Here is a 24,426-nt window from a genome sequence, read left to right as displayed (position 1 = left end):
TATATATTCGTATCATTTTAGAAATTCTATGGATATTAAACTTCCTAATTAGAATATGTGTGATGTTACGGTGTAGATGCTAACACCGTTATCAATGAAGTGATGTACAGTACTGTCTTACTCAAAGATGTCACTGTACGTGGTATCCTAAAAGTAGAAAGGTTTCAAAAAGATAAACTGAATACAGTCACAGTTCATCATTTTGACAACTTCCCGTTGATGATGAGGCCTATGATCAAGGCGATAATGCCCTTCTACAAGTCACCAATTGTCATAGTTCCTATGCAAGGAAGCCATTACAACTTGGATTGGCCTGCTCGATTACATATCTTAATCCCATAGAACACCTGTTGGAACTGTATCAGGATAAGTATTTTGATTCCAAGCCTTTCGATGTAACTTTGTTGGGACCTTCATGTAAGTTTGCTAGGACAGGACAAAGCAAGTACACAAATCAACCTTTCTGAAATATAGGGCATGAAGTGTTGCAGGTGTAAAACGTTTGAAACTGGACAGAAAAGTACTGTGCAGATAAACTATTATAATCAGGGCGAAACTGTGATTTAAAAACAAATATGGCCGAAGTGCTTCAAAGGGAAATAACTTTCAGCCACATGAAGACTCTAAACCCACACTTTAAGGTGTGCGCAATTCATGACAATACTAATGTTTTTGCTTCACAGAGAAGGGTAATTCCTCACACAAAACAATTATGACACTGAGTTTGTGATATGCATTGTATTGTGAAACAAACAAATCGAAATCTGTTTCAGTGGCAAAGAGTTGTGATGTGTTATGGATGTATGGAATATAATTTATTCAGTACAAAATAATAGTACAAATGAAAATATTCTTTGTTGTGAACTATAATGAAGTAGTGTTACCTACGCAAGATATGCTCACCTTCTGGCGAACATCACTATATCATAGTTATTCAAGAACACATTCTCACTGACCCTTCGGATTTCTTCTAATAATGGAAAGTCTTTTCATAGTTATTATTTACAGACAATATCCCAGTCGACTCCGGTGACATCAGTGCTGTGTGAGATTTTACACCAGATCAGTATGTCTTTATGCACAGATAACCATCTTCATTGTAACACTCTGTAGCTGTCACAGTAACTCTGGGTTGGGTAAACTCCACATCAACCTATGATTATACCATGCGACTAAATGCCTTTCAGGCTGGGTGACCTAGTTGCGCCAGCATGAGGTGTTGCTGTTAATATAAATCACAATTTTGGCTCATGCTCGACTATTCACTGCCATGTTCATATATCTTGAATATTTCTGAATATTGTGTTAAACAACAAAGAAAGTGGAAGGATCGGGGTAATTAATACCGTCATCAATTTACTCAGACTATTATTATCAGATTATTCACAGGTCCCAGTGATAGAGCTGCATAACTGCTGACAGCGGCGTTAAACATTATTTACTTCCTCATCCATGATAATATATCATGTATTGCAAGTATAGTGTTGTTAAATATGTATTATTATGCAAGCATATTTTTCCGGTTACCTGATTGGTCTAGAGGCGGTCACGTGACCGACAGAAAAGCATATTGACTCCAACCTAGGTCCGACCAAAAGTCATTGACTTGAGTTACTAAAAATTAATTTTGACGCCAAGCTATGACGTCATTCTATTGTTTACATGTCACAGTATTGTTGACATAACGTTATTGGTTTGTAGCGAAAATCAAATTACTTTTGTTGACTAAATGCTATTTAGAAGCTTTTTTTCGGTAATTACATAATAAAACAATTATGGACTGGTGAATTCGGTCAATACTGACCGAAAACAGGATCACCAGTCACCTCATCACCTATAATTGTATATTATTATGCAAGCATATTTTTCCGGTTACCTGATTGGTCTAGAGGCGGTCACGTGACCTTCGACAGAAAAGCATATTGACTCCAACCCAGGTCCGACCAAAAGTCATATTGACCTGAGTTAATATTGCTTTTCGCGGGTCCATAAAAACAGGTATTGACCTCATCACCAGTCTATAATTGTATAATATCAAAGTAAAAGCAGTATCTGACTTCGTATAGGTATAACAGTATGGATCAATGTTTTACAATGAGCACTGATGTTTAGCGGTATATGCGACCAGTTATTTATCTTGGTATGTCCTATATGTACGTCGTGGACCATTCCCTTCAGGCATAACGAGGAATTGAAGGTCCTGCAATGGCTTGGGTTCAACGAAGGATATACATCTCTAGTATCAATTTCCAGTATATGATCCAAAGATAAAACATGGTTCTTCACGTGGTGATGCGCCAATAGACATGTTCATTCAGGCTGCTTCCTCATGAGTTTCTTCTCGGCGTGTTCGTCTACTTCAAGCCTTAGGTATCTGTCCTTCAGAAGCAAGATGGGAGGGATTGCCACCACTATAGCTCCTAACAAGGCCCAGTTCATCCAGGACTGGCTACCTGGAATTAGAACAGCTGGTATTCAGTCTTTATTTTATTTCAAGCAGATTCTACACCTGACTGCTTGGCAAAGCAAAACGGTTCCATTAGTTTTCTTTCTCTGCACCTTTTGTATTATGATATTTCCCCTTAACTGTCAATCTTAATGTCTGTTTCTAATGATTGTTTGCATTGAATTTTGTTGTTGTAAATATTCTTGGAGAGGCGTTTTATAAGTTATAAGACCTTGTACCCGATCCTTTTCTCTTTGTGAATAAAATATGTTTAAACTGAACCAACATTTCATAGGTATGGAATATACGGGTTTTTGTTTCAATCCAGAGTTCCTTCAGAAACTCATTTGGCAGAACATCGGAAGGAGGGTATTGAAATACTTACTAATATGTGGTAAGGTAGGAATTAGGAGAAAGACGAAGCCGAATATATTGTTCCCAAGTGTCAGAATGCAGTTGGTTGTCCCCTCGCCGATGGGGAACGTCACTTCACACGTCAGTTCATAGATAAGTGGCTCCGCACAACATAAGATGGTGGCTGTCGCTATGAACGTGACGTACAAGGCCGCTGCAAATGATCAGCAATGATAATAATTCTCTGAATACTACCTCTAATGCTCGCTTGCCTTTCCCTGAAACTGTACTAATCTGGACTAACCCGTGTTCGTTGTGCAAGTGCAGTGAGCATGGATATACAACGTCTTTGTATATCCATAGTACTTTCCCCATTGTTTATCACACCAACTTCTAAATGCCACTCAAAGAAGTTATGCTCAATTTGAACGCCTGCCGGTGTTTAGTTCCATGAACAAACTCTAAACATGTTAGAGTTTAGGTATGTTGTGATTAAGTATTGTTGAGACAGGGAAAAGCACATGAACTCAAAATCTCACGACACACATTATTTGCACCTAAACTTGTCTTGTAAGTGTCTCTACCCTGAACGCACGCATGGTTTCGGTGTACACTTTCGAACATTTCATCATTTAACTAGCACGTATTTCTAAATCAGTATCACATGGTGTTGATACCATGAATTCGACAAAACACCAGTAGTAGCCGCCTCAAAGTTTTTATGCAGCTTTCAGTGGAAACAAGAAGCCATCGTACCAGAATCTGTTGAAACAGTAACGCGGGTAGATATATATTTTAGTCCAGGGGTGTTGTTATAACAGAGTCTTACCAAGAGAAGAGGGCAGTACCCCAACACAGACGAGGGCGAAGCACGTCACGTTCACAGCCCCCAGGACGTACGCGAGGAGTATCAACACTTTAAAATGGCGGGAGAACTTGTCGGCAAACCTGAAATATTAAAATCTATTTAAGAGAGGAAAGGTATTTTCGAAGCCATTCATATCAACTATCCAGCTCACCGTGTAGAAATTGGATCAGGTTTCAATTTCAGTGAAATTGCAATATTATCAAATGTCCTACTGATTAATTGGAAAGTGTTTTGTTCCTCACGGTTGTGTATCATGTTTACCTTGCAACTATTAACGACATCACCATCTGGCCCAAACTGCCGTAGAATCCCATCCAGCCGGCCTGTTTCTGAGTTACTCCGTACGGCTTGAGAATGACGTCCACCAAGCCTGTCCAACAGTTGGCTACTCCCTGGGTCACACCGTATATCAGAGCGAGCAGCCAGAACTGACCACGCCTGAACAATGAATAGTTCATAGATACATTGTGGTATCTTTGGTTTGCGAACCTGACCACCCGATCCCGTTAGTCGCCTCGTACGACAAGCGTGGGTTACGACAAGCATGAAGATCAATTATCATCAATATATGAGCGGCAAATCGTGAATCAAGATGTCAAATCATATCTGACCGTACTCACTACTTAAATTCGGAATACAACCTCCTCCCTTCAGGCCGCCGCTACAAAGTTCTAATTGTGAAAACTAAGAGAGCCCGTACATCCTTTATTCCAAGTACCATATATCTCTTAAACAAATGTGAAGATACCTAAATCAAAGAATTTATGTAAATATGTTTGGTATCTCTCTAATGTGTCAGTAGCACTGCTGATGTAACACAAATTCCTGAAAAGGCATTAAAGTATTATTCTATTCTATTCTATTCTAACCCTGATTTTCACGGGTTTTGTGGTATCTAAGTCATGACAATTATATGCGTGGACAGGGATTTATAAGTGAGTGAGAAAATGACAGTTTAATGTGGAATTAGCCAGTCACAACTGAGCTTGTGAATTCTTTTTTTACATTCAAGGCAGCGCATCCATAGCGCAACAATGTCCTTGATTTTCAATCATTTTAATCAGCCTGCATGTTTCTACGCATTTTCTAACAGTAACCATAGAACGTGGTAGATACGTGTAGAGGCTATGAGCTTTCAGGCACGGCCGGAGCTTTCTTGGTGCTAAACTGGTTATTGGTAGCTATAGTGGTCTTAGTCAGCTGTTCTGGGTCCCGATCCACAAAGCGTTCGTAACGTTACGACATGTCGTAACTCTATAGTTTACCATAGGCTTACGAATGTCGTAGTGCTACGAACGCTTTGCGGATCGGACCCTAGTTCACTGCCCGACTTTCTTCTTGTTGAACTATAAAGGTGTTTACAATAACACCTGAATAGGTAAGAATAAAGGCCGTGCCACATAAGTTACATTCCCTGTCCTTTCTGAGCACCATATCATCTGCACAAGTGTGGGTTTCTCTTGTTAATATCCAAATTCAAATGATAAAGAAATGGAACTTAAATCTATTAGCTTACATCTGATTGTCTCAAGAACTCAAGACACATTGATTAACACCGCTTTTAGCTATATTCCAGCAATATCGCCACTAAAGGGCTTCACACATTGTATCATGTATCCACGTAATCATGGCATACAAAAGGAACATATGTTTTGTAACTCTGTCTGGCTTAGCCCACTTGTCTACTTGTTCCCGAGGATTTGTAAGAAAATATGCGTGTTGTGAACTCAGCATGTTAACAATGTTACCACCCGTGAAGATCCGGGTTAGAAGAGGTCTTCAGCAACCCATGCTTGTCGTTATATCGGGATCAGGTGATCAGGCTCGCCGACTTGGTTGACACATGTCATCGTATCCCATCGATGCTCATCCTATTGATCACTGGATTGTCTGGTCCAGACTCAATTATTTTGAGACCGCTGCCATATAGCTGGAATATTGCTGAGTGCGGCGTTAAACAACAACAACAACAACAGCAACAACAATGTTACAATGCGTTCAGACGAACAGTCGTCACCTGAAGACAGTTTTGAGTCCCACAAGGAAGTTCTCCCTCTTTTTAGACGCTGATAAACACGGGGGAAGGGGCGGTCTGCTGGGGAAGTACAACAGGATGAGCAAGAGGAGGAACACTGACCATCCACAGACTGAAAAGACAGTGTATGCTTCAGTCAGATTGTTCTTGCTTGCACTGATACAGTGAAATACAGAAGAAAGAGGACGTAGAGCTAGGCCACAGCCCCGGCAATAGAAAATCTGAGACTGACCACAACATTGGAACACGGTAAATGCATATGGGGTTGCCATTGTGTGCATAAAGAATGGATTAAACAAGCATTGACTTTGAAAACGCAAATAATTTTAACAGAAATATAATTCCATCACTTTCATGTGATGACTCGAACAACAATACGTTAGGTAAATGATGATTCTCACCACCATACAGCATAAACATAATGTCCTTCCGTTCTTCTGCTATCCTTGTTCCTGAGAAGACAGAGAAGAGGATAAATACACAAAAATATAGTGTCAATAACTTATTTTATACAATTTTAATTATACGTCAATTACATCCTTGCTTGAGAAGCATTGGTCGCGAAGACACTCACCTGATGTATTGAAGTACAGAATACAGTCTGTCTCCACATGTCGCGAAGACACACCTGATGTATTGAAGTAGAGAGAGCAGCCTGTCTCCTCATGTCGTGAAGACACTCACCTGATGCATTGAAGTACAGAATACAGTCTGTCTCCACATGTCGCGAAGACACACCTGATGTATTGAAGTAGAGAGAGCAGCCTGTCTCCTCATGTGAAGACACTCACCTGATGCATTGAAGTACAGAGTAGAGCCTGTCTCCTCATGTGAAGACACTCACCTGATGTATTGAAGAGTAGAGCCTGTCTCCACATGTCGTGAAGTCACTCACCTGATGTATTGAAGTACAGAGAACAGCCTATCTCCACATGTCGTGAAGTTGCTCATCTGATGTATTGAAGAGTAGAGCCTGTCTCCACATGTCGTGAAGACACTCACCTGATGTATTGAAGTACAGAGAGCAGCCTGTCTCCACATGTCGTGAAGTTGCTCATCTGATGTATTGAAGAACAGAGTAGAGCCTGTCTCCACATGTCGTGAAGACACTCACCTGATGTATTGAAGTACAGAGAGCAGCCTGTCTCCACATGTCGTGAAGTTGCTCATCTGATGTATTGAAGAGTAGAGCCTGTCTCCACATGTCGTGAAGACACTCACCTGATGTATTGAAGTACAGAGAGCAGCCTGTCTCCACATGTCGTGAAGGCACTCACCTGATGTATTGAAGTACAGAGTACAGCCTGTCTCCACATGTCGTGAAGGCACTCACCTGATGTATTGAAACAGGGTAGAGCCTGTCTCCTCATGTCCTGAAGATGTCGTGAAGACACTCACCTGATGTATTGAAGTACAGGGAACAGCCTGTCTCCTCAAGGTCGGATGTATATGTCGTCATATGGATACTGGAAACGTAAAACAGAAGTCATCATTACGACAACGGACTTCATTAAGGTTACGTTGGCAGGGGCGGATCCAGGAGTTTGGAGAAGGGGGTGCATATAAATCATGAAGTCCATAGGTTAGGGGAAAAGCTCCTCATGGGGGAATGTGATCTCCATTTACATCAGTTTGTTTCGATTACAGTTTTAACATCCACTGTTGAAATTAATCAATGAACTTATCAATGTTTAATATCGATATAATAACTAGATATATTAATACACCTGATGTATTAATCAGATTATTCTTAAAAATCACAAATGCGCAAAATAGAAATTAATCATCGTGAGTTATTGATTATTGCTTAATGCCGTTTCAACAATCTTGTAGCCTTTCGGTACGTGGATTACTGGGACAAACAATGAAATAACTCGCCTTTCGTTGTTTTTTACATTGGTGCAGTTTGGGTTGGTACGATCCGGCACTAAAATTGGCCCTGGAAGAAAATGATTTGAATGATCCATTAAAGGTCACCACGAATGAAATACACATGATGCTATTCCTGACATTACGTATAAGTAGATGTAGTTGTCGATATAACAGTGGTATATCGTGACGAAATTCCACTCATATAGTTAAGTCATGTGCTACATTATGTCTCCTCGCAGCCTTTTAGTGTAGAACAGTGGTCTCCATGAACCAATGACAGAAGTTAAACTTCTCCTTAGGAGACTCATTTACGTTTCCACCAATACATACGTATATTTATCAGAAACTGCACCGTTTCAAATGATGGTAAGTAACGATACTGAGAGAAACAAATAAAGGATCACAGGAAAATTCAAGCGTTCCTTTATTATTTTCCAGTTTTCATCACCACAGCGCTATTCAAAGCTGGTGATGAAAACTGGAAAATAATAAAGGAACGCTTGCATTTTCCTGTGATCCTTTATTTGTTTCTCTCAGCATATCTATCTATCTCGATGATTCCGCAATTGTGATCATTTGTTGGGGTTATGTGGCTTTACGATCACGTTGAGCAAATATCCCCAGATGTCCCCCAGGTGCGTTTCATTTCTGCGAGCCCTTCCAATCAAAGTCCAATTGAACTTGGGGACAAGGGTTATCTGATTTGTCTGTGTCGCCGCTGTTCGCTGTGCAGAGTTCAGTCATTCAACATGTCAGAAACCAGATTCGCCCAGACTATATTTTAGGGTAGTCAGCTCCTTACACGGGTTTCATCTATGCCTCACATCACTACAGGCTCACTGACCCACTCACGGACCCGTGAAGATCTTCAGCAGACTTGGCTTGTTGTTTAAAGGCGCACTCTACAATATTCCAGCTATATGGCGGCGGCCTTTAATATTCGAGTCTGGACCAGACTATCCAGTGATCAACGTCACAGGCATCGATCTACGCAACTGGGATACAATGACATGTATCAATCAAGTCAGCGAGTCTGACCACTCGATCGATCCTGTTGATCGCCTCTGTAGTTTGGATTGTCGTCTGAGGCGATGAATGGAACAGTATGTCATTTGCGTAGATCGATGTTCATGATGTCAGTCTGGTCTAGATTCGATTATTTCCAGACCGCAGTCATACAGATGGAAAACTAACAAACATTGCACTCACTCAATCACTCACTCACTCATATACCCATCTGACTATATATTCAGATTATGTAGGTTGCAAGAGACGTGCTCGGACAGCAGAGGCACTGACCTACTACAAAAGTGAAGGCCAGTCCCATGTTGGCGAGGACGATGGTGAGAGCAGTGCTTGTTGTCCTCTCGTGAGGACCGAACCAGACGCTGGAGACGACAGGAGGACCAAACATTGCCACTGCCCCAGCCAACCCGTTTAAGGCGGCCCCGATGTGGTTAAGCCTTGAATAGAATAGGTGGTCATCTTCATAAACATGGCAAAACAAAGCTTATATTACCTGATGTGTATGTCCGTGTATGGGTGTTGCGTGTACCAGTTGCCATAGTGACACGAGCTTCATCTGATCACCTGTACTGACCATGTTACGAAAGTCTCCTGTACTGACCATGTTACTGAGAGAGATGTTTATTTCTGTAAGGGGGCCACCGGCCCATTATACTATAAAAGTACATACAGACATATACAGCGCCAAGGTTGTTACATGTTAAGTTTTAGAAATCGAACACGCTTTTTCATGTCAAGAACTACAAATGGTGCAAGACTGTTAATGGCATCGATGTTTGTAGAGGATAGTGAATAAACTTATCAAATAATGGATAGGTAGTGTAATGGAGTTTCTCAGAATATCATAAAATGGACAAACCATTCAAAAGTGGTATTCGAATTCTATATAAGGAATGATACATATCGTTCGTGACGAAGAGAATGTTAAACTTTCGTCCCTCTTCAAGTAGTAGACTGTGGTTAGAACAGCGAAATGTACATAGTGCTATACGATATCCGGACATCCTAACAACGGATAAATATTCTTCAAATTTAAAACATCATTTGATGCTGGAATATAATTCAAGTTAGGATAAAGTCCAACCTGTTCCATCCATGTTTGTCGATCGATGGCTATGCATCTTTCTTTGAACAGAGATATACATTCCTGGCTGTATGTAACATTCTGATTGGTCCACACGTAACCAACACCATAACTGAATAGAAGTCTCTTAACTTGGAGTGCTCAACAGTTACGTCCCTTCTCAGCAAGTGAATACTGATAGTCATACGCTTTCTCTAACACTGCATTAATCACCTGGTTCAACGCAGGGACCCAAAACTTGATAATCTTAACAGACTGATTAATTTTTAATGGATGACAACCTAACTCACCGCTTGCGACAAGATTCGGAGTGGATCTTCCAAACTGTTACTGAGGGTTCTTAATCTCACTATGTGACGAAAGTCACCTCTACTGACCATGTTACAAAGGGTTTCCCTACTCAACATGTTACGAAAGTCTCCTCTACAGACCATGTTAATTACGAAAGTCTCTTCTACTCACCATGTTACGAGGGGCTCCCATACTGACCATGTTAATTACGAAAGTCTCTCCTACTCACCATGTTACGAGGGGCTCCCATACTGACCATGTTAATTGCGAAAGTCTCCTCTACTGACCATGTTACGAAGGGCTCCCAAACTGACCATGTTACGAAAGTCTTCTCTACTCACCATGTTACGAAGTTCTTCTGTACTGACCATGTTACGAAGGGCTCCCATACTCCCCATGTTAGGAGTGTCTCCTCTACTGACCATGTTACGAAGGGCTCCCATACTCACCATGTGAGGAGTGTCTCCTCTACTGACCATGTTACGAAGGGCTCCCATACTCACCATGTTACGAAAGTCTCCTCTACTGACCATGTTACGATCACAGGCCCTCTTGTCTTTGCGAGGAATAAAGATTTCGAAATAAAAAAATAAAAAGTTTGAGATGGTCCCCGACTCGAAATGCTTCACAGTACAATACATCATGACAAGGACGGACACTTAAGTGTACCCCACCCGCCTGCTTTGCTGATTGCTACGCTACCATCGCATGCAATCAATTCAAACTGAATGTAAACATATTCATGGATGACTGGCCTATAGATCACCACTAATGGCACCTACCAATTCTTTATTTAAATCCAGAGGGCTTGCTTCGACCACACCCCTGTTTTATGCGGATATATCGTCAGCAATTTGTGTCAAGATCGTTTATTTGAGGGTTAAAATCGGGTTTCAATCGACTTGTAGAAATAACAATAAAGAATTGGTAGGTGGGGTTATAGGGAAAACGGACCCCAGCGAAAACGGCCAAAAATAATTCGAGAAAACGGCCTCTTGATATCATAGTAATGACAAAGGTTAAGCTTGTACATCTACAAGTTGTATTATGTTGTTACGTTAATAATTTGCCTGACAAAAGGTTTAAGATTCCCCTTTGAACCAGCAAAATAGAACACAGACAAGTCTAAAATATTCAATAATATATAGAACAAACAATGAGCAAACTACTATGAAAACTATTTCTTTTTCTTTCTCCATTTCCAACTTTCTCATTTCCTTTTCTTCTTTTTCTCTTTGAATTTGTATCTGAATTTCACGTTTTTTCATTTCCAATTGGTCTGAACAGTCTTCTTCAACCATTTCCAAAACTTCACGTCCAAAAACTCCCCAAGAAACTGTCCATGCTTAAACACCATTTCGCTGGTTCACAGCTGGTAACTTGCAGAAATTTGAAATAAATTTCACAATAGGTCTCAAATGTCAAATTAATTCTATCCCGGACGAGCCCCTAATTTTGTTACGGTTAATAATTTGCCGTGACAAAAAGTTTTTAGAGTCCCCTTTGAACCAGCAAAATAGAACACAAACAAGTCTAAAATATTCAATAATATATTGAACAAACAATGAGCAAACTACAATGAATGACAAGTTACAGATTTCTAGTACAATGCAATTGAGTCACAAATCTAAAATATTGGGTCACACATATAAAATATTAACTCAGCAGTCTTGACATTTACAGTGAGTGCAGATATACTGAATGGCAGTTGTTTACAACGACAGCAGTTGAATAGGCAAGCACGGTCGGTCTTGAAACGTTGATCAACTTGACGATGGCAGAGAGATGTGTATAAATCCAGTCATGTAATAAGTCCCATCACACAACTCAACAACCAGCCTTTATATAGCTCTTACAGTTCTCGAGCATTCTGGCAATGCTAGGTTCCATCATTATTCTCTCAGAACGTTATGGAATCATGTGGAACACACGGCATGATGAAAGCCGGAAGTCAAAACAAAATAAACAAGCCAGTCAAGGGAGGCATCTCTGAAGCGCTATCCAAAAGGCGTGCCGCTACAAATGCCGTGTCATGAGTGATGATCAATAGGTCAATCATCCATGAATATGTTTTTCATTAAGTTTTAATTGATTGCATGCGATCGGCAAAGCAGGCGGGTGGGGTACACCAAAGTGTCCGGCCTTGTCATGATATATGGTAATGCGAAGCATTTCGAGTCAAGGTCATCTAAAAAAAACCCCCAAAACTTCAACCCCCTGTAAAGACATGCACGAGGGCCTGTAGTTACGAAGGGCTCCCATACTCACCATGTTACGAGAGGTGGCGTGGAGGAGATACACCGAATACCACAACCCACTGTTACCAGCATCATGCTGGACACAACGGCAGGCCTAATACCTGTGATTGAGAATACATTATCTTTACAACTATAAACAGCACTGAACGCCGTGTCAAACGTGTCAACAACATTTTTCTGGTATTCGGGGTTACGAACTGGCCTGTGCCGAATATATCATGGATTATTGTTTCCTCGATTTATTAGGCTTTGATTAGGTGTTCAGATGCTACACACAATCTAGAAGAATAAACAGACAGACGTAATGACAGATTATATATAGTAGCATGAAAAATAGGAAAGAAGTTCTAAAGGTATTACCGAAATACTAACGATCGTGATGAAACCAACATCAACACAGCAACGACATCTTACCATCCACTTCAGTGACCCACCCTGTCACCCTTACGTCAATGACCCACCTTCTTACCCTTCGCGTCAATGACCCACCTTCTTACCCTCCACGTCAAAGACCCACCCTCTTACCCTTCACGTCAATGACCCATCCTCTTATCCTTCGCGTCAATGCCCAAGCCTCTTACCCTTCACGTCAGTGACCCACCCTCTAACCCTTCACGTCAGTGACCCATCCTCTTACCCTCCACGTCAATGACCCACCCTCTTACCCTTCACGTCAGTGACCCATCCTCTAACCCTTCACGTCAGTGACCCACCTCTTACCCTTCACGTCAGTGACCCACCCTCTTACCCTTCACGTCAGTGACCCACCCTCTTACCCTTCACGTCAGTGACCCACCTTCTTACCCTTCACGTCAGTGACCCACCCTCTAACCCTTCACGTCAGTGACCCACCCTCTTACCCTTCACGTCAGTGACCCACCCTCTTACCCTTCACGTCAGTGACCCACCCTCTTACCCTTCACGTCAGTGACCCACCCTCTTACCCTTCACGTCAGTGACCCACCTCTTACCCTTCACGTCAGTGACCCACCTCTTACCCTTCACGTCAGTGACCCTTCTACCCCCACCCTCTTACCCTTCACGTCAGTGACCCACCCTCTTACCCTTCACGTCAGTGATCCACCCTCTTACCCTTCACGTCAGTGACCCACCCTCTAACCCTTCACGTCAGTGACCCACCTCTTACCCTTCACGTCAGTGACCACCCTCTTACCCTTCACGTCAGTGACCCATCCTCTTACCCTTCACGTCAGTGACCCATCCTCTTACCCTTCACGTCAGTGACCCACCCTCTTACCCTTCACGTCAGTGACCCAACCTCTTACCCTTCACGTCAGTGACCCACCTTCTTACCCTTCACGTCAATGACCCACCTTCTTACCCTTCACGTCAGTGACCCACCTTCTTACCCTTCGCGTCAATGCCCCACCCTCTTACCCTTCACGTCAATGACCCACTCATTTACCTTTCACGTCAATGACCCAAGAGAAGAACACGTTTGTCACCATGAAAGTTATCGGTCCCCAGTTAATCAGTGTGGTTATCGTCCCGTCATTCCAACCGAATGCATCTTCACTGACTGCGGAGATGGGAGCGAAGGTGTTCCACATAATGTTCTGTGTGGCCCCGAATAAACCGAACACGACCAAAATGTACCATCGTCGTTTATACAACTTGACCTTCACCTCCACCTCCTGGGTCACCGGGCTGCTGTTTACCGGGGCTTGAAGACCGTCGTCGAACTTTGGGGTAGTTATTCGTGTACGCTCAGACACTAAGTCCTCAAAAGTGGCAGCATTATCGCTGAGTTTGGGGTCTGCAGCGTTTATGGCTAAATATTGCGGGGAGTACAAAGTCTCTTCTTCCTTGCCAAATCCATCAAATGGGCGGCCACTCGTATCCGATAAAAGCCTTGTATTTTCGTCCATGCTGACTTGTATGTTATAGTGTAGAATATCATGTAATTATCCGCGGCTGGACCTAGTTTGCTAGTAGACGATTCCTGTGTTCAATAGAAAAAATGTTATTATGTTTTTTGTTTTCTTTCTTTCATACTGACATAACAAAGCTTGACTGTGGACTGGTTTGGTGGCACTGTGTGACAGTGATAACATGAATGGACAGACACACACCACTGTGTTCTTCTAGACATTCTCGAAATCTGTGATAGTTATGAGTGAACTGGGTTTAAAACCGATTTGTTAGATATATGTGTAACGGAGTCCCGAAGTCTTTATAGCCAAACCAACCATCCATGCTCGCTGACTTGATTGACACTTGTCATCGTATCCCAATTGTGTAGATCGATGCTCATGCAGTTGACTGTCTGGCCAAGACTCGATTACTTACAGACCGCCGCCATATAGCTTGAATATTGTTGAGAGTGGCGTAAAACAACAAACAAACAACAACAAACAAAATCCCGAAACCAACCACCACGTGTCTGGTGATGACAAACCTACACACAGACATTACGGAACAGGATTCGAACCCACGATCAAAGGTTTCTGGGATGTCCAGGCATACACGTAACACGGGATTTGGAATAGACATGTGAGCACATCATCTTAAAGGGGAAGTGTACACGAATAAATCACATTTATTCTTATGTGAATCAAAGTGAACTGTTTTAATTAGTTAATACCAATGTTTGAAAATATACACTCATTTTTCTTACAATGTAAGTATAACCCTCAAAATAAGTGCTGAAATGTTATGCCAATATGAGGTATTTGTTTGCCGAGCTAAACAGGCCAGAGTTACGGCCCTTTGATTATGACGTAATTGGTGCCACTTGATTTTAAACTGGTCTCCTGTCTAGTCCCAAATCAAAAGATAATAATACTGATATTAATCACGTGAAAAAGAGTTTGTGAAAATACGAAAGAAGCATAAGAACAGAAAATGTAAGCAGGAGGACGGATTGAGCGTATTTTCATTCATAACCTCGCCTCAATGAAAATACCAAATATGTATAACAATGTTGACGTCCGTATGACATCACTATCGGGAAGCGACTTTTTCAAAATGGCATGTTCACTGACACGAGTACGCCGGAGTTTTCGAAGGTAATTTTCGTTGTTTCAAGCAACGTATATGCATAAATGTGACATGTAAGTAGTCCGAAAATTCTGTCAGTCTGCTGGTTGTTATGTTCTTTTTGTTTTCATTGTGACCAAGGGAAATAGTCAGAAATTAAGAGAAGTACCGTCATCGTTGTGCGTGAGTTTGCGTCAGTTATGGCGTCATGCTTTCAAAAACTATAATATGTTGTGATGAATCTAGAAAATCATTGGAATACACCTTTTTTTATTTAACTATCGCTTGCTACGATACCTTTCCCATGCATGTTCTAAAACTAATGAGCAATTGTATGCAACAAGTAGGCGAACGGATACACAGTGTAAAATCTGAGATTGGCTTTGTATACGTTTCAAACAAGTATTCTTTCACAGCGCGGCATCTCATATCCTCGATATATTTCGTTAGATTTCACTGAAACACTTCGTATTGGTGACAGAGTCCATTTGTCAGTTTTTGTCAGTATGAGGAATTCAGGGATTCATGTAAGGAAGATGGTGTTGAATTATACAATTGATTTAATGGACGAAACATAACCGACATACATGTAACGTGATTTTATAAACACTATGTAATATGGCTGAAAATTCACTTTGACGTATGCGTATTTTCCAAAACATTCTCAGCGATTCTCGGTTCATCGATAATGTTTCAGACGAGCATTGGTGATTCGATCATGCAACAACAAAACTACCGCGCTGATCACAATGATCACGTCTTTTTCTTTTAAATTCAATTCTCCCAGTAAGATTTGACATTTGAATTAAGACATACCATAAATTTCGCAAAACGCAGTGAATGGTGATTTAGTAATGTGTCAAAACTGGCGAGATTTACGATGCATGTAATTTTCAGTAAATTTTATATACAATTAGCGGATGATATCATACAAAAACGCATTTCAAACACTGTTCAAAACTGCAAATTGCATTTATCTGCGTGATGTATTTGGATATGTACTATCGATATCAAAGTGAAGGTGGAAGAGGAGGGACATATCGTACGATTTATGTAAGAACTTTAGTAACAAACGTAGAATGCCGGCACATTCACCGATGGCAAGCAAGATGTAGTGCATATACGTTTTAGGTGTCATGAAAAAAGATACTGTTGGAAAGGCGACCGGCTCAGGTTGAATATGTTATACAATTTGGTTACGTGGTAACACTTTTAGTACAATGTATACGTTTTTTCAAACTGCAACGTCATTACACTGTAGAACTGACCACATAGTCAGCTGACGGCCAAGCAGCAGGTGGATTAAAACAGTAGCCTGCGCATCGAGACACAAGAACCACACCTAAACCTGCACCACGTGAAATGGGTCTAATAAGGTCTGACGACGTCATTCGTTTATCGTTTGGGCACCAATGACGTCATTTCCAAGGGACATAAGCCATGGGGTGTTTATTGTGGACATAGAACTCTTGGTAAATGTTGAAAATATGAATTGATATAACGCAAATAATAAATTAGTTACTTCTGATATATGTACGGGTTTTGATATAATACTACTTGATAAACACTTTTTATGATGAAAAAGTGCAAGACAAAAAGGTTAATTTTCGTGTACACTTGCCCTTTAAGACAGGGTAAATCCTTGCTCTATTGGAAGATATACGGTTTGTCATGATAACAGTAATGACGCAAGTCAGTAACATTGTAACACCTAGTCATGTCAGGTGATAACAAACTATATCCTACGTAATTATTTGTATATGAAATGAAATACGTGTGATACGCTCTGCTCGCGCAACAGTCCCAGCAGGATTAATTCAGGCCATTCACACATCGCTTTGCTGCAAGCTAACTACACAGGAATAATAAAGCAATCTATATAATGTGACAATTAACATTTACAAAGTTTACGCCTATACTAGTCTTCCATGCAGACCATGAACAAATATGCACATTGCAGCCCATGCAAGTCTAGAATGTGTGGCAAGTCTAGATTACAAACTGAAGAAAGTCTCTGCTCCATTTAACTGTATTTTATTAACATAATCTAAAAACCGTTTCTTTCTGTAAAATATGTTTATTTCATGGACTAGATGTTAGTCTAGGCCTATACATGCTAGCCCCGTACTTCCACGTCTACCGTTGGTTAATGGCGACACATGATGTTAGTTTAAGGGCGACAATGCTATGTGTCCATTCTGGGATTCCATAACGATGCCAACTTCTCTGAAACCCGACGTCTTACTTTATGGTCTTGGCGGGAGGTTGGCCAAATGGTTACAGCCACACGTCACACTACAAACAAGGGTTCCAAAATGATATGGAACCCATTTCTGATGTCCCTGCCGTGGCATTACTGTAAATACCTGAAAATTGTTTAAACCCCAACTCACTCACTCACTTCACGTGGTTCTGAAAGAGGTTATCGTATTCTCCATAGAATCCGACATAATAGTAGCCTGTTATCAAGTATCAATCTGCGTGCCATAACATAATATGTATACGTGTATATACTTCTTATCACTTGGTTGTAATCCCTTGTTTGCTTTTTTGGTGCAAAAATCTGCACCAAACCGTTCTATGCAATATACAAGAAGTCGTTTTTCTCACTACTGACTACTGACATAACAATTAATATGATCACCATCATGAATTATTATTGTATTATTAGAGGATAAGACCGTAGTCGATAACCATGGCAACCTGACTAGACCATATAGCTCAGTACCTGGACGACACTGCATTGCTCAAACAGAAGCGTATTCATGATAGAACGTACCTTCCCCACAGTCCCACGTGATATGATCTGTATATGTACACTTGATCCCTGGTCTTGTTATCAGTAGATTCAGCCGAGACCTACATACCACCTGAAGATAAAGAATGTCTAGACAATAATCTTACGGAACGTAATAACTGCAACAGCGAACAATTATGACATGACTAATAGTTTATATATGTGATGTGAAGATCAGTATAGCTGCCATGTGAAGTTTTCTGTGACATCAAAGTCAGTACTGCTGCCATATGAAGTCATCTGTGACATGAAGATCAGTACTGCTGCCGTTTGATGTTATCTGTGATATGAAGATCAGTATTACTGCCATATGAAGTCATCTGTGACATGAAGATCAGTACTGCTGCCGTTTGATGTTATCTGTGATATGAGGATCAGTGTTGCTGCCATATGAAGTCATCTGTGACATGAAGATCAGTACTGCTGCCATGTCAATGTATCTGTGATATGAAGATCAGTACTGCTGCCATGTGAAGTTATCTGTGATATGAAGATCAATACTGCTGCCATATGAAGTCATCTGTGACATGAAGATCAGTACTGCTGCCGTTTGATGTTATCTGGGATATGAAGATCAGTATTACTGCCATATGAAGTCATCTGTGACATGAAGATCAGTACTGCTGCCGTTTGATGTTATCTGTGATATGAGGATCAGTGCTGCTGCCATATGAAGTCATATGTGACATGAAGATCAGTACTGCTGCCATGTCAATGTATCTGTGATATGAAGATCAGTACTGCTGTCATGTGACGTTAAATGTGATATGAAGATCAGTACTGCTGCCATGTGAAGTTATGTGATATGAAGATCAATACTGCTGCCATGTGAAGTTATCTGTGATATGAAGATCAGTATTACTGCCATGCGAAGTTATCTGTGATGTGAAGATCAGTACTGCTGCAATCTGAAGTCATCTGTGACATGAAGATCAGTACTATTGCCATGTCAAGGTATCTGTGATGTGTAGATCAGTACTGCTGCTACGTGAGTTATCTGTGGCATGAAGATCAGTACTGCTGCAATGGGAAGGCACCTTAGATGTGAAGATCAGTACTGCTGCCATGTGAAGTTGAATGTGATATGCAGATCAGTACTGCTGCCATGTGAAGTTATCTGTGACGTAATATGAAGATCAATACTGCTGCCATGTGAAGTTGCCTGTGATATGAAGATCAGTACTGATATGTGAATTTATCTGTGATATGAGGATCAGTTACTGCTGCCATTTGACGTTATCTGTGACATGAAGATCAGTACTGCTGTCCTGTCACGGTATCTGTGATATGAAGATCAGTACTGCTGCCATTTGACGTTACCTGTGACATGAAGATCAGTACTGCTGCCATGTGAAGTCATCTGTTATATGAAGGTCAGTACTGCTGCCATGTGAAGTTATCTGTGACATGAAGATCAGTACTGCTGCCATGTGACGCCTGTGATATGAAGATCAATACTGCTGCCATGTGACGTTGCCTGTGATATGAAGATCAGTATCGCTGTCATGTGTCGGTGCCTGTGATATGAAGATCAGTACTGCTGCCATGTGAAGTTACCTGTGATGTGAAGATTAGTACTTCTGCCATCTGAAGTTATCTGTGATATGAAGATCAGTACTGCTGCCATGTGAAGTTATGTGATGTGACATGAAGATCAATACTTCTGCCATGTGAAATTATGTGATATGAAGATCAGTACTGCTGCCATGTGATGTTGCCTGTGACATGAAGATCAGTACTGCTGCCATGTGATGTTGCCTGTGACATGAAGATAAGTACTGCTGTCATGTTACGTTGCCTGTGACATGAATATCAGTACTGCTGCCATGTGAAGTTACCTGTGATGTGAAGATCAGTACTGCCGCCATGTGAAGGTATTTGTGATATGAAGATCAGTACTGCTGCCATGTCAATGTATCTGTGACATGAAGATCAGTACTACTGCCAGGTCAAGGTATCTGTGATGTGAAGATCAGTACTGCTGCCATGTCGCGCTATCTGTGACATGAAGATCAATACTGCTGGCATGAGACATTGCCTGTGATGTGAAGATCAGTACTGCTGCAATATGAAGTTATCTGTGACATGAAGATTAGTATTGCTGCCATCTGACGTTATCTGTGACATGAAGATCAGTACTGCTGCTATGTGAAGTTATCTGTGATATGAAGATCAATACTGCTGGCATGAGACATTGCCTGTGATACGAAGATCAGTACTGCTATCATGTGAAGTTATCTGTGACATGAAGATCAGTACTGCTACCAAATGTGATGTTATCTGTGATGTGAAGATCAGTACTGCTGCCATGTCGCGCTATCTGTGACATGAAGATCAATACTGCTGGCATGAGACATTGCCTGTGATATGAAGATCAGTACTGCTGCAATATGAAGTTATCTGTGACATGAAGATTAGTATTGCTGCCATCTGACGTTATCTGTGACATGAAGATCAGTACTGCTGCTCTGTGAAGTTATCTGTGATATGAAGATCAATACTGCTGGCATGAGACATTGCCTGTGATACGAAGATCAGTACTGCTATCATGTGAAGTTATCTGTGACATGAAGATCAGTACTGCTACCAAATGTGATGTTATCTGTGATGTGAAGATCAGTACTGCTGCCATGTCGCGCTATCTGTGACATGAAGATCAGTACTGCTGCCATGTCAAGGTATCTGTCATGTGTAGATCAGTACTGGTGCCATTTGACGTTATCTGTAAGATGAATGCTGCCATGTCAAGGTATCTGTGATATGAAGATCAGTACTACTGCCATTTGACGTTATCTGTTGACATGAAGACTAGTACTGCTGCCATGGAAAGGCATCTGTGATGTGAAGAACAGTGCTGCTGTCATGTGAAGTTATCTGTGATATGAAGATCAGTATTACTGCCATGCGAAGTTATCTGTGATGTGAAGATCAGTACTGCTGCAATCCGAAGTCATCTGTGACATGAAGATCAGTACTATTGCCATGTCAAGGTATCTGTGATGTGTAGATCAGTACTGCTGCTATGTGAGTTATCTGTGGCATGAAGATCAGTACTGCTGCAATGGGAAGGCACCTGTGATGTGAAGATCAGTACTGCTGCCATGTGAAGTTGAATGTGATATGCAGATCAGTACTGCTGCCATGTGAAGTTATCTGTGACGTAATATGAAGATCAATACTGCTGCCATGTGAAGTTGCCTGTGATATGAAGATCAGTACTGATATGTGAATTTATCTGTGATATGAGGATCAGTACTGCTGCCATTTGACGTACTATCTGTGACATGAAGATCAGTACTGCTGAAGATCAGTACTGCTGTCACGGTATCTGTGATATGAAGATCAGTACTGCTGCCATTTGAACCTGTGACATGAAGATCAGTACTGCTGCCATGTGAAGTCATCTGTTATATGAAGGTCAGTACTGCTGCCATGTGAAGTTATCTGTGACATGAAGATCAGTACTGCTGCCATGTGACGCCTGTGATATGAAGATCAATACTGCTGCCATGTGACGTTGCCTGTGATATGAAGATCAGTATCGCTGTCATGTGTACGGTGCCTGTGATATGAAGATCAGTACTGCTGCCATGTGAAGTTACCTGTGATGTGAAGATTAGTACTTCTGCCATCTGAAGTTATCTGTGATATGAAGATCAGTACTGCTGCCATGTGAAGTTATGTGATGTGACATGAAGATCAATACTGCTGCCATGTGAAATTATGTGATATGAAGACCAGTACTGCTTCCATGTGAAGTTACCTGTGACATGAAGATCAGTACTGCTGTCATGTTACGTTGCCTGTGACATGAATATCAGTACTGCTGCCATGTGAAGTTACCTGTGATGTGAAGATTAGTACTGCTGTCATCTGAAGTTATCTATGATATGAAGATCAGTACTGCCGCCATGTGAAGGTATTTGTGATATGAAGATCAGTACTGCTGCCATGTCAATGTATCTATGACATGAAGATCAGTACTACTGCCACGTCAAGGTATCTGTGATGTGAAGATCAGTACTGCTGCCATGTCGCGCTATCTGTGACATGAAGATCAATACTGCTGGCATGAGACATTGCCTGTGATATGAAGATCAGTACTGCTGCAATATGAAGTTATCTGTGACATGAAGATTAGTATTGCTGCCATCTGACGTTATCTGTGACATGAAGATCAGTACTGCTGCTATGTGAAGTTATCTGTGATATGAAGATCAATACTGCTGGCATGAGACATTGCCTGTGATACGAAGATCAGTACTGCTATCATGTGAAGTTATCTGTGACATGAAGATCAGTACTGCTACCAAATGTGATGTTATCTGTGATGTGAAGATCAGTACTGCTGCCATCTGAAGTCATCTGTGACATGAAGATCAGTACTGCTGCCATGTCAAGGTATCTGTCATGTGTAGATCAGTACTGGTGCCATTTGAAGTTATCTGTAAGATGAATGCTGCCATGTCAAGGTATCTGTGATATGAAGATCAGTACTGCTGCCATTTGACGTTATCTGTTGACATGAAGACTAGTACTGCTGCCATGGAAAGGCATCTGTGATGTGAAGAACAGTGCTGCTGTCATGTGAAGTTATCTGTGATATGAAGATCAGTACTGCTGCCATATGAAGTTATCTGTGACATGAAGATCAGTACTACTGTGATATGAAGATCAATACTGCTGCCATTTGATAGCATGTATTGAACATCATATCATATGAGTGAGTGAGTGAGTTAATATTTAACGTCACATCGGCAATATTTCAGCCATATCGTGACGAGAACACTTGGCATTGAAATAGAATATATATAAATATTATAAAACCTGCCGACAAAGGACATTCATCATATCATATGAACATCAGTGTAAGTGCAGTGGGACAGTATCTGATACATACAATTTTTAAATGGTTGTTAGTAACAGCAGAGACAACAAAGTATATCCTGTGTTGAAGTACCCTAAAACACTATGCAAGCCTTAGAGTTGTAGCACAATAACAGCTTTGTGGAAAGATATCATATGGTGTGACATGCACTGGTTTAAAAAAAACTACTGGTTTGACCAACAGGGTTGCTAGCTAAGATACATAGCGTTCACTGACATGCAGTGAACGCTGTGTATCTTAGCTACAGGGTTGCTGACTTGTCGTTTGAGGGATTTCCATAATTACAATTAAAATAGAAATCGGTGCATTTTTCACTACATCACTACATTCATTCCGCTTTCAATATTCTTAGAAAAGGTTTAGAACAGATGAATAATGTTCATCTCCAAACATAGGGGCGTGTCTCGCTTAGAAACAGCGTTAGAAAGACAATATAGCCAATCACACTCACTTGTCGGCCATAGATGACCTTGACATTCTAGTGACCTGAGCATATCCGCACAAACTGACCCGGGCCATCCGATTGGTGAAAAATAAAATATACTGTAAGCTAATGGGCGCGAAATATGAACTTTGCAATATACCTCCAATTTTGGATGGTGTACGGAACAGTAAATTGTTAAGAATAATTGTAGAGGTTATAAAAATGCATTTAATATTGATTCATTTGGAGATGATATTAACCCTTAACAATTTACTGCTCAGGGCCCCGTTCCTCAAAGCGATCGTAGCGCTACGACAGTCGTAAGTCTATGTTAAAGTATGGGAGTTACGAATACTTGAATGTCAAGGTCATCTATGGCCGACAAGTGAGAATGATTGCTGATGATTTTGGAGAAAATGCCTGCTTACTGTCGAGGAAATGATATGTAGATGTTGCAATAAGATTTCAGACCCGTGGAATACCGCTGCCGATCGAATCTTGCCCTACATAGGTGCTGTCAACGTGGCTGGAATTAATAAACAAATTTAAAAGGTGAGTTTTCGCTGTCTTGGCTGATCCATGATTTTGGCTTGGAATTGCAGAGGTAGCGGTTTTCGGCGAGTCGTGGCGTATAGCTTTTGAAATAATGATCCGATTGTGACCATTTATAGCTCATTTTGTATGGAAATCGTCTCGCTTTCGATGCGTAGGCCTCGGCGGGCCCTTACACGTATTTTACTTGGTGAAATATAACTGTGATCGAGGAGGGGTGGTTTCGTCGTTACATCCCTTTCCTTTTATATAGTAAAGTTAAAGGGTAGGGTCTATGCACCTATATGTCTTTCTAACGCGGTTTCTAAGCGAGACACGCCCCTATGTCTCCAACCTTGTACTTCATGGTCATTTTGCGTTACACCAGACATTGCTTTGTCCCTTGTTAATTCTAACCTCAGTCATTCTTGTTTTAAGAAATCATATTGTACAGTTTTCCCAGAAATTATTGAGAAAATCTATGTTTCCTAATACTGATTTTAAAATTCTAAAATAGGTGTTGGTACTCAATATGGGAAGCAACTCTTGTAT

The 24,426-nt window shown here is 41.1% G+C and overlaps 1 protein-coding gene across 2 annotated transcripts; it reads right to left on the bottom strand.

Annotated features, from left to right (window-relative positions):
• Positions 1-2,137: 2,137 nt before the first annotated feature.
• Positions 2,138-23,412, bottom strand: LOC124262660 (solute carrier family 49 member 4 homolog). 2 transcript variants are annotated; one of them, XM_046697162.1, is made up of 13 exons: positions 23,371-23,412; positions 18,014-18,093; positions 13,661-14,197; positions 12,245-12,335; positions 8,875-9,038; positions 7,582-7,642; positions 7,102-7,169; positions 6,105-6,155; positions 5,686-5,815; positions 3,930-4,106; positions 3,630-3,748; positions 2,832-3,014; positions 2,138-2,453 (listed from the first exon to the last, which is right to left on the bottom strand). In XM_046697162.1, the coding sequence occupies exons 3-13, from the start codon at positions 14,121-14,123 to the stop codon at positions 2,311-2,313; spliced, it is 1,650 nt and encodes a 549-aa protein (XP_046553118.1). In that variant the 5' UTR covers positions 14,124-14,197; positions 18,014-18,093; positions 23,371-23,412; the 3' UTR covers positions 2,138-2,310. The 2 variants fall into 2 exon arrangements, with proteins under 2 accessions (XP_046553118.1, XP_046553119.1); XM_046697163.1 differs by lacking the exon at positions 23,371-23,412 and having other exon boundaries at positions 17,963-18,014.
• Positions 23,413-24,426: the final 1,014 nt, after the last annotated feature.

The sequence above is a fragment of the Haliotis rubra genome, unplaced genomic scaffold, assembly GCF_003918875.1.
Source record: "Haliotis rubra isolate DU_JTF1 unplaced genomic scaffold, ASM391887v1 Scf85, whole genome shotgun sequence".
Taxonomy (NCBI): domain Eukaryota; kingdom Metazoa; phylum Mollusca; class Gastropoda; order Lepetellida; family Haliotidae; genus Haliotis; species Haliotis rubra.
Note: the sequence above shows the minus strand (reverse complement) of the source record. Positions and strands in the feature narration are given on the sequence as shown.

Coding starts and splice junctions, on each gene's coding strand:
- LOC124262660 (XM_046697162.1), bottom strand. CDS start 14,123: ATGGACGAAAATACAAGGCTTTTATCGGATACGAGTGGCCGCCCATTT. Junction 7,643..8,874: donor GGCCTTCACTTTTGTAGTAG/GTCAGTGCCTCT, acceptor ATTTTCTTCCAG/GGCCAATTTTAGTGCCGGAT. Junction 6,156..7,101: donor CCTGTACTTCAATACATCAG/GTGAGTGTCTTC, acceptor CTGTCTTCTCAG/GAACAAGGATAGCAGAAGAA.